Raw genomic sequence first — 11,109 nt, forward strand, 5'->3', positions numbered from 1 at the left:
GTGGAGAATCTGAATCATCCGGTCAAATCAAAACATAAGACAAATTAACGCTACGATTTGATTTGTTAAAGAAAAGTGTAAAAATCTATTTTTTTTTAATATACAGGAGACGAGTAAGTATCAAGATTTATTCAAATTTATTCTATTATTGTCTTTATTTGTTATTAATTTTTACTATATTTGCATTTCATTTTAAATATGTTACATAATATATATTAGATGAAATAAGTTGTTCCAAAAATGATATAATTAGAGGGAGCAAATTGGCTGGTTGTGATACGACGTCGTATCGCCGAGTTTTTACAGTTCCGATCATCTCTTTCCTCACCGCACAAGGCAAGAAATAGTCGTCGGCTCCTCTCTCTCTCTCTCCTCTGCTCTATTTGAATAGTCGGAAAATTCTGTTATCATTTATCGGCGACGGCGAGTTGCCGGAGTTCGCAAATCGCAACGATCTTTCCGTTCATTGGCGTCCGTTCTATTTCCTCCACATCTGCTGCCTCCCGCTCTCCGAATATTGCGCCTGTCAATCAATCAATCAATCAATCAATACAGCCAGCCACGGTTCTTTGCCTGGTGATCAGCTGATACATTCATAAATTGCATATTTGTAGCTTTTTCTATCTACCTGTTCAATCGTTTGGGATTGATCATCGGCTTCTGTTTGAACGTCAATGGATGATTATGTTACTAGTGAGGAAGATCACTATTACTCTGATCGAGACTCTCTCAACGGACTCGAGAACGAAGAGTCTGAGTGGGCCACTTCTAAAGGCCCTTCCAGCAAGGTAAGCAACTTACTATGATAATAATAAATATGCAAGGTTTTCCTGATCGTATTTAGCAGAATCATATGTGATGGATTCTTATTTCTTTTCTTCCGTTTGGTTCTATATAGAAGCAGGTTTGTGAGATTTAGTTGTTCAATTTTGATTTATATACATATATCCTATGAGTTTCCGTTGGATTCTGTGTGACATTGTGTTCTAAGATTTTGCTTTTGTTGGGAATTTCCGACGAACTATCTCCTTGTGAAGCAGTTTTCATATTTCTAGGAAGCTGAAGATGAGTTGAAATCTCATGGGAAAGCTCATCCTTAGATTCAAATATGAACCACTGTCTCTATCAATTTCTTTATTGCCTGTAGTGAGTTATAATATGGCTTCCAAGTGTGTTTACAGGGAGAGTATCTTGTTTGATGAATTTCAATTTTAGATTCTTATACAAATTCTAGTAAGCATGTTTATATACCCAGTTTTGGAGTTCATGTTCATCAGTTTCAGGTCTTACTGCCTAGTTATGTCTAATTATCTTCTCTTCTGGTAACATTCTGTTTTTTTATACTTGTTATGATGTTATACAGGTAATTAAACAGGAGTCGCTTTTGGCTGTACAGGTAAATGAAAAAATAGCATATTGTAACCCACTTCCTTAACTCTGAAAAGGTATAATGTCTGAATGAAGATTGTTCATGTTCAATTGCATTTATATAGAGGCAAAGTTTGCACCAAGTGATGGAGATGGTATCAGTAAGAGAACACCACGCGAGGACTCTTCTCATTCATTACCGGTGGGACGTGGAAAACTTGCTTGCTGTGCTTGTAGAGAAGGGGAAAGCTTGCTTGTTTTCTGAAGCAGGTGTTACTTTTGTTGATCATGTTGATATTGGTTCTTCAAAGACTTCTTCCTTGATAATGTGCGATATCTGCATGGAGGATGTGCCTGGTAATGAGGTAACAAAGGGGGATTGTGGTCATGGCTTTTGCAATAGCTGTAAGCTTTCTTCTTTCACCTGCTTGATTTTCTCCCATTTTGTTGCTTTATTTGCATGGTGCTTAACTGAAACAGATTTTATGCAAATACATACTGCATAGGAAATTCTTCAATTTTGGTGCCAATACAAATTACATACATATTACATGCTCCATTTTGAAGATTCTAATTTTGGCACCCCTTCATGTAATTGAAAATTCTACTTTAGGTTTATGAAGATTACATCTCCATTTTGGTGCCCCTTCATGTAATTGATGATTCCACTTTAGGTTTATGTTAAACTATGAGGTTGTGGTCTAGGGGATAAATCTGTTTGAAAGGCTTGCACATTTTTATCCTGTTTTATGTGGTCTGGCCAGATGATGATAATCTGCTGCTTCCATGTTTCTAGGCTGGACAGAGCATTTTATTGTGAAGATTAATGAAGGTCAGAGCAAACGTATAAAGTGCATGGCACACAAGTGCAATGCCATTTGTGATGAGGCTATTGTCAGAAATCTTGTTAGTAAAAAACATCCTGATTTGGCAGAAAAATTTGACCGGATTCTGCTTGAGTCCTATATTGAAGATAACAAGAGAGTTAAATGGTGCCCTAGCACACCTCATTGTGGAAATGCCATACGTGTTGAGGATGATGAGTTCTGTGAGGTTGAATGCTCGTGTGGCTTACAATTTTGTTTCCATTGCTTAGCTGAACCACATTCACCTTGTTCATGTTTGATGTGGGAACTGTGGATCAAGAAATGTCGTGATGAATCAGAAACTGTTAATTGGATTACAGTTCATACAAAGCCTTGTCCTAAGTGCCACAAACCTGTGGAGAAGAATGGTGGGTGCAATCTTGTGAGCTGTATATGCGGACAAGCATTTTGGTGAGATATTTTAGAAATCTTACTTCAGTATTTAATTCGTTTGACTGATGTGTTTCATCTGCAAGAATTTTCTCTTTTTGCTTGTAGCATCCTTCCACAAACACCTTCTCCCTAAGAAAAAAATTGATTAGTTGTTTTTCTCTCTTTTATTTTCTTGAGAAATTTGCAATCACTGGTAATGATTGGTTTCAAAATATAGTTTTGACTTAGGCCTTGTTTGATGTGGGTTATTTGAGATTAATTTTCAAATAACCCATTGTCCAATCAACGATTACTCATCAATCACATCAACAACCAAAATTTTAAAATACCCTTGATTTAATAAAAATTAATAATATATTTATACCCCTACGGTCTTTTCACCAAAATAATCTGATTTTCAATAACCTACATAAAACTAGATTATTTTGAAATAACCACTTGGTTATTCAAACAAGGCCTTGCTCTAATACTAAAATACCATCTAATTAAAACATAATAATCATATATTTTTTCATTATATATATATACCCTTAATGTCTTTTTACCAAAATAATCTAATTTTCAATAACCCACATCAAACAAGAACCACTTGGTTATGCATTTAACCCAAGATCAAATAAGGCCTGGGTCTACATTTGTATTGAATTTAAAAGCTATGTGTTTGAATTAAGTGATAATTTGCTGTCCTTTTATTGCAGTTGGCTCTGTGGTGGTGCGACTGGGCGAGATCATACTTGGTCACAAATAAGTGGTCATAGTTGTGGCCGTTACAAAGAAGACGAACAAAAGAAGTCAGAACGTGCTAAAGAGGAGCTACATCGTTACATACATTATCATAGTCGGTATAAAGCTCATACAGATTCATTCAAACTTGAATCTAACTTGAAAGAGACAGTGAAAGAGAAGGTTTCAATTCTGGAGAATATGGACTCCAGTATAAAAGATTTTACCTGGATTACAAATGGGCTTAACCGACTTTTTAGATCAAGGAGGATTCTTTCATATTCTTACCCGTTTGCATTTTATATGTTTGGAGATGAATTGTTTAAAGATGAGATGACAGCTAAAGAAAGAGAAATAAAGCAAGATTTGTTTGAGGATCAGCAACAACAATTTGAAGCCAACGTGGAGACACTGTCAAAATTTATAGAAGAGCCGTTTGAACAACATGATGAGAAGAAACTTATGGATATAAGGATGCAAATTATTAACCTATCTGTTATTGTGGATAATCTTTGCAAGAAAATGTGAGTTATTAAGCTCTGGACATTACTATTCCTGTTAAGGTCCTCAAAATTCTCTGATGTTATTTGCTTAACCCCTTTGCAGGTATGAATGCATTGAAAGTGATTTGCTAGGTTCGCTTCAGTTTGGTATCCATAACATATCCCCATACCATTCCAAAGGCATTGAGAAGGCTGCAGAACTTTCTATATGTCATTATCCTACTGACACCAAAGCTGAGAAGCGTCCAGTTCATGATGATGATGACACGAATGGTAAAATATTTCCGTTTGCTGTCTACTATTAATATTATTTTGGATTCTATGTTTTTGAAGTGAGTGTAATAAACTGTTGGTGTTTTTCTCTTCACCAAATTAGTAATCCTTGTAGGAGTCAGTCATCTTATTCACACAATGATTCAATGAACCTACATCACTTTTGGAAACATTATGCTGGTGTAATATATGGTCAAACCTCTTACCTTTAAGATCTGCAAACACAATAAATGATAGACAAATTCATCTCTTAGAGCTTGTTTGATGTAGTTTGTTTTTTGACAAAAAATTCTTATTTGATGAAAAGTGAGGATAATTTGGTATTTTGGTTGATGATTTTGATTGATGATGGGATAAGGGTTTATTTGGATACTGAAACAAGTCCCTTGTAATGTTTGTCTGTTGGAGACAATGATGTCTTACCTGGTTTCGCCTTTTGCTGAACAGAACTTTGGATCTATGACATCTCTAAATTTGTCCTTTTTTGTTTGTTCTATTTTTTTTCTTGTAGGAGGAGGTACAAAAAAAAATTCCAGGCCTTCAGGGTCTAATGATTCGGGAGATGATGGATGCGGGTCTAGGACGAAACGGAGTAGAAAGGAAACTATTGACATAAGCATGATAGATCTCAACTTGCCAGCAGAGGCGGTTGATGGGAACTAAACCTTTTTGGAGTTGCTATATCTCTCTCATGTAAAGAGACCAAATTTGTACAGCTCTGACTTAAAAAGGTGACTTTTCATCTCTTTTCTTGTAATATAATTATTGACAGGCTGCTGAAAGCATTTCAGATGGCTCAATCTTCCTTTTCCTTATGACATTATTTTGTCTAATTTATTTTGAATATATAGGTAATGTGTTTTAAATATTTGGGGGATAGAGTCTTATTGGAGCTTATTCGGTTAGATAACCTTCTGATTGGGCTCATTTTTTGGTGATAAATTTGTCAATTTGTCTGAAGTTGGTGTAAAATGAGAGCCTCCATGGAGAATATGTGAATACTTCTGAGGGTTGGAGTTATTGCCAAAGATGGTGTTCAAACATTCAGTTTAGTTCAGTCTCTATAAATGAGAACCTATTTGAAACATTTTTCTTTAATTTTAATTTTTTCATTTGAGAAATAGAATTGTGGCTGAATTATGATTTTAAATTTTTCTGAGATAGATATTTTTCTTACAGCTTTTTGTTATGCATTATCTTTATAGTAAACCATAAAACTCTTTGGTAAATGTTTGATACTGAGATTTGGTGACACTTTAAACTCTCTTAGGTTAAACTTGTCATATTTGGAAATAGGAATCTTTCTATGAATTTGGTTTTTAGTTTGATAGATGCCTTATTTGAAAACACTCTTACTTTTGGATCCAACCCTACGAGAGTAGTTAAGTAGAAAGATTCTTGTCTAAGAGGTCAAATGTCTAATGTTTGATCTTATGAAAAACACAAGTGGGAGGTTGTGCTAGCTTACTCCAGGGAATACAAATCTTTTACTTTTGGATCCGGATTCAGATCTGAATAGGACTGCGATGAATTTCTGAATAAGTTGAGATTCTTCACATTTTCATATCTGAAAATGAGAAATATGATAGAAATGGTGCTTTGGAAACATTTGTTATCATCTAAAAGCAATTGAAAGCTAGAAACATGCTTTTGATGTAAGTTAGGTACAAATCTGAATCACTGGCCACCATAATAACATATTTCTTGGCTTCTTCCTGTAAAAAGAAAAAAATTACACTTCTTGATTGCAATATAGTGAACCCAAAGTTATTATTTTTTATTTCTTTCTAATTTGCTAAGAAAATATGACTGTTTTTGAGTTGGGTAACTGACTATCAGCAAAAAGTCCCATTTGAACTCGTGTTCAATTCCGGTCATGCTAGTCTTCTCCAGGGGTTGTTGTCGTTGTACTAAATGACGAATAATTCTGTTTATGTTTTCAATAGAATTGTGGTTGGTTATTATATTTCAAAAATATTTGCATTCATGCTAGTGCTTATTGATTATTTTGGAAAATATTTTGCAGTTTCTTTATTTGGAAAGTGAGTGTTTGTTTAGAACTTCCTCTTAATATTTTGGTAACAATAGAACTTAATTGCATCGTTGTTGTTGTGGTTTGTTAATCTTATTAGAGTTTTTAGTCGCTATAATCATCCATTTTCATCGTGTTTCTTTTTAGAATCAAACCTAGACTTAGTGAGATTTTATGTTTGTAAATCACTTATTAGTTACAATAGAACATTTATCTAACATGAATCCAAACACTAAATCCATGAATGAAAAGGTTAAGTTTAAGATAGATTTAATATAAGCTTTAAAATATATGAAATCAATAATATGAAAAAAAAATGATAGTAGTGTAATTTAATTTTAATTTTTATATTTTTAAAAAAATATAATAAAAACTTTGAATATATATTATTAAAATGTTGATTTGAATATATATATATATATATATATAATAATAATAATAATAATAATAATAATAATAATAATAGTAATTAATTTGAATTTGTGATCCGAGGGGTGATAGGTCTATAAATTAATTTGATATATATAGATATATATAAATTAAAAATAAGAAAAAAATATATAAAATACAAAAAAATATTTAATATTAAAAATGGAAAAATATGATATAAATATTTATATATAAAATTAAATAAATAAATATTACGTAACATTATATAATTATTATATATTAAAAAATAAATTAAGATATAAATATTTTTAATTAAAATAATATATATATATATATATATATATATATATTAAAAAATATTTTTATTAATAAATTTATATAATATATTAAGAAAAATAAAGATATAATAATAATGTTATATATATATATATATATATATATATATATATATATATATATATATATATATATATATATATATATATATATATATATATATATATCATTATTTTTATTTAATATTAGGATAAGAGATTAAATTATTTTTAATATTTTTTTAGGAGTATAAAAAAATTATATAATATATATAGTTATTCAAAAAATGACTTACAAAATATATATATACAAAATTATTGAATTATTTTAATAATTATAAATGGTCTAATTGTTATACTTAAGACTAAAGTTTAAATTTTAAATTTTTTTGTAAGGACGTGCTTGGTAAGCCTGAAATTAGAATTGGATGGTCCAATTTTTAAGTTTAATAGATCTTTTTATTATAAATTAGAATTAGAATTGAAATTAAAATTTCAATAAAATTCAATATATTTTAATTTTATAATTATCAATTTAATTCATTTTAGTCAAAATTATAATTCCAATTTTAAAATTTTTTTTATGTTTTTCCAAACAAAATAACTTAGTATTTTATTATTTAAAACACGATTAAAGTTTTCAATTGATAATTATTTTTTTTGAATTTAGGATTTTAAAATATCGAAACTGATGTCTTTTTTATTTTATTTTAGTATGTTAACATTTTGAATATATATATATATATATTAATTTAAGAAGTTAATATTTTATTTTTGAATTAAAAAAATTAAAATGTGGAATCGATAAATTTTATTTTTTAAATCTATTAAGTTAAAATTTTGAATCGATATTTTTTTAATAAAAATTGAAACTTAAAAAATCATTTAACACTTTAGCTATCTTAATTGGTTATGTCAAATCAATATTTTAATAAAATAGATAATGTATATTAAAATTATTTTTTTCAAACATAAAAATTAAGATTGAATTATAGTTTTATAGTTTTCTCGAACATAAGAATTGAATTGTAATTCAATTCTCAATTCTCATAAAATTGAATTGGAATTAAAATTCCAATACCAATTCCATTTTCACCCAACCAAACATACTCTAAAAATAATTATTATTATATGTGGGTGCGCGAACATGGGTAGATGAAGCAGAAGCGAGAATATATGCCGAAAAGTGTAATCGAATGTTGGGAATGTCGGCTTGAGTAATACAAATATTGGTGACAAAACCTAAAGATTCGTCCACGGAGAGTGATCCATGGCCTAAGATCATGCCGAAATGTGTAATCGAATCTTGGGAATGTCAGATTGAGTAAGCATCTATATAAAACACTAGTAAATTCACGTGAGATGCACACGGAAAACATAAAAAATAAAATAAATTCAACAACAAAAAATTATAATAATTTTAAAATATGTACTTAATGTGTCTTATACTTAATAAGTAAAATCATGATAAGAAAATCAATTAATTTTATTATATATAATATTATATATATATATATATATTTATCTATCATTATTAACAATTTTTTTATTTAATATTAAGATAAGAGATATAATTATTTTTATTAATTTATTTTGATATGAGTATGAAAATTTTATATAATATATATAGTTATTCAAAATGTAACTTACAAAACTAATATACATACACAAAATTATAAAATTATTTTAATAATTATAAGTGGTCTAGCGGTTAAAGTGTTAACATTTTATATTTAAGATCATGGTTCAAATCCCTTTAAAAGTAATTATTATATGTGGGTGCGCAAACATTGGTAGATGAAAACCTAAGGGTTCTTCAAAGAAGGGCGATTCAGGGCCTAAGATCACGCCAAAAGTTGTAATCGAATGTTAAATAATGCAAATTGTGTAAGCATGAAAATTTGACATACCCTATTTTAAAAATAATATTATTATATTCAAATAATATTTTAAATTTTTAAATTCAAATTAGCCCAAAAAAAGATTAAAGATCAATTTAGAGTTAATTATTGTGATAATTAAATCTTAATTATGAAAATTAAATAAAGATCCAAAAATAATTTGAGGTTAAAATATTGTATTTATTTTACCCAAATTAAACCTATGAAGGGGCTAAAATTATTTAATTATGATTTTAAACATAAATTATGTTTAATTTATGGTTCAAAATAATTAAATATATACCCCAAAATACCCCAAAATTAAATTAATAGACATAATTTTTATTATGTTTCCAAAAATACTTTTTTGAATTTTTTGGTGAAGAAAAACGCAAAAAAGAGATTAAAATTCAATTTTAAATTACCCTTTTATAAAAAATAAAACTGATAATCATGTATAGCCGAAATTATGTTCAGTTGTTGATATCAACATCGGATCAACACTGATTTTTTATCAAGCGCCAATGAATCAACCACGCCTATCCGCTGTAAAGGAACACACGCACGCCCGTTTCACACAAGATCGACAACCGGGCCGCTAACCCCATTAGCTCGATTGCCCAGATGCAGACAAAGCTCTAATGGAACGCCTAATGTTGCGTTCATTAAACCAAAACGACACCGTTTTAGGCATCTTCTTTGCCGATGTAAGGAGCTCGCTGAAATCACGATCGATCGCCAACGATCCTTCCAGAAGGGATAACTCCGTCATTTCTCCACCTTATCCTCTGATTTTTTTCACCCACTTGCTTGCCTTATCCTTGCCTTCAATAACCCTATTCCTATTAATCTTTTCTTCCCTTAGAACTAGGCTGCCATGAATATGATAGAATTTAGGGATAAGAACTTCGGTCATCAAATTGAAGTCGAATTCCTCCTCCTCAACCGACCTAAAGCTACTATAAATACTCCTCAGTTGATCCTCTACCAGATCATCAAACAAATAACTCATTTTATAGTTGAAATCAAAGAATCAAAATCTGACCAAGAACTGTTTTTTTAAACCATCTCCGACGATTAAGGCTTTGATCCAGGCTTCTGAAAAGCTTCCAACAACTCCTTGGAGTATTCTCCAATCGTTTGTAAGCATCCAGAACCTTTGAATTTCGATTTTTATTTGAAAATTAATTTTTTCTAAGTTTGATTGGTTTGATATATTCAAGGGTTTAATTTGATGATTTCTTTGTTTAGAATCAATCCCTAGATGTTATACGTAATTTCTGTTGAAAGAGATTCGATCAAATCAACCTTAAACTAAAAAAACTAAAATTTGAATTGAAATTCTGTTTTTTTTTTAAAACTCATGTTCTTGAACTTAAATCTTTAATTTTTTATTCAAATAGGTGCTAAACATGTTTGTAAACATGTTAGGATGATTTCTATATCAATTTAACATCAACCTAATCATGTTTGATCAAACTGTAATTTTGAAAATTTTGAATTTGGATATCATCTTCAAAAATTGTTACAAAGATGCTGTGATGTTCTTGTTTTGGTTGTGTTCGACTATGTTCATCATTTCAAAGCTAATATAACAAAAATAAGACATTGAAATGACATAATTCAAAAGATTCCAAATTTTGACCTAAAAATGGTTTTTAAAAATTGATCTTTGTAAAAATCGATTAACCGTGATTAGGGTTATGACTTTTGTTCTCCATAATCATATGAATCATCTGCAACTTACATATCATGATTCTATGATCTGTATTAAAAGTTATAGCTTCTGCAATTTTGACCAAATCAAGAACACTCATGTAGGATCGGGATCGAGGATTCTCGGTCTGTATTGAGACCAATGACCGATGTTTTTGAGTTATGACCGAGACTGAAGACTAGTATTCTTGAGCTAGGATCGAGACTTAGGACCGAGACTTAGGATTGATGTTCTTGAGCAAGGACCTAAGAATCCGACTGAAGTTTCTAGCCTCAGACCGATAGGTCTGACCTGGGACCGAGCCTCCCAAGTCCATGACCGAGAAACCTAGACCTAAGACCAAACAACCTGAGTTCATAACCGAGCCTCCCAAGTTCATGACCGAGAAACCTAGACCTAAGACCAAACAACCTGAGTTCATAACCGAGCCTCATGAACCCTAGGACCGAGCCCTATAGTCCCTCGACCGAGAAGTCCAAGTTCGAGACTAAGTTTCTTGAACCTAGGACTGAGCCCTCCGGTCCCTTGACCCATGCTCCCGAGCCTTGGCCTAGACCACCAAAACCGGACCCAAACCTTAGGACTCCGGTCCTAAGGTCTGTTTGGTTCCACTTTTCTAAATCTAAAATTATTTTTGTAATTTAAGAACC

General features: G+C 30.7%; 1 protein-coding gene across 1 annotated transcript; it reads left to right on the forward strand.

The window, feature by feature from the left end:
- The first annotated feature begins 255 nt into the window (after positions 1 to 255).
- LOC124919578 (probable E3 ubiquitin-protein ligase ARI2) lies at positions 256 to 4,849 on the forward strand. The gene is made up of 7 exons (XM_047459846.1): positions 256 to 788; positions 1,364 to 1,396; positions 1,494 to 1,773; positions 2,165 to 2,645; positions 3,326 to 3,874; positions 3,957 to 4,126; positions 4,638 to 4,849. Exons 1-7 carry the CDS (start codon positions 675 to 677, stop codon positions 4,787 to 4,789), a joined length of 1,779 nt encoding a protein of 592 aa, XP_047315802.1. The 5' UTR covers positions 256 to 674; the 3' UTR covers positions 4,790 to 4,849.
- The last annotated feature ends 6,260 nt before the right edge of the window (positions 4,850 to 11,109 follow it).

Source organism: Impatiens glandulifera, chromosome 1 (genome assembly GCF_907164915.1).
Source record: "Impatiens glandulifera chromosome 1, dImpGla2.1, whole genome shotgun sequence".
Taxonomy (NCBI): domain Eukaryota; kingdom Viridiplantae; phylum Streptophyta; class Magnoliopsida; order Ericales; family Balsaminaceae; genus Impatiens; species Impatiens glandulifera.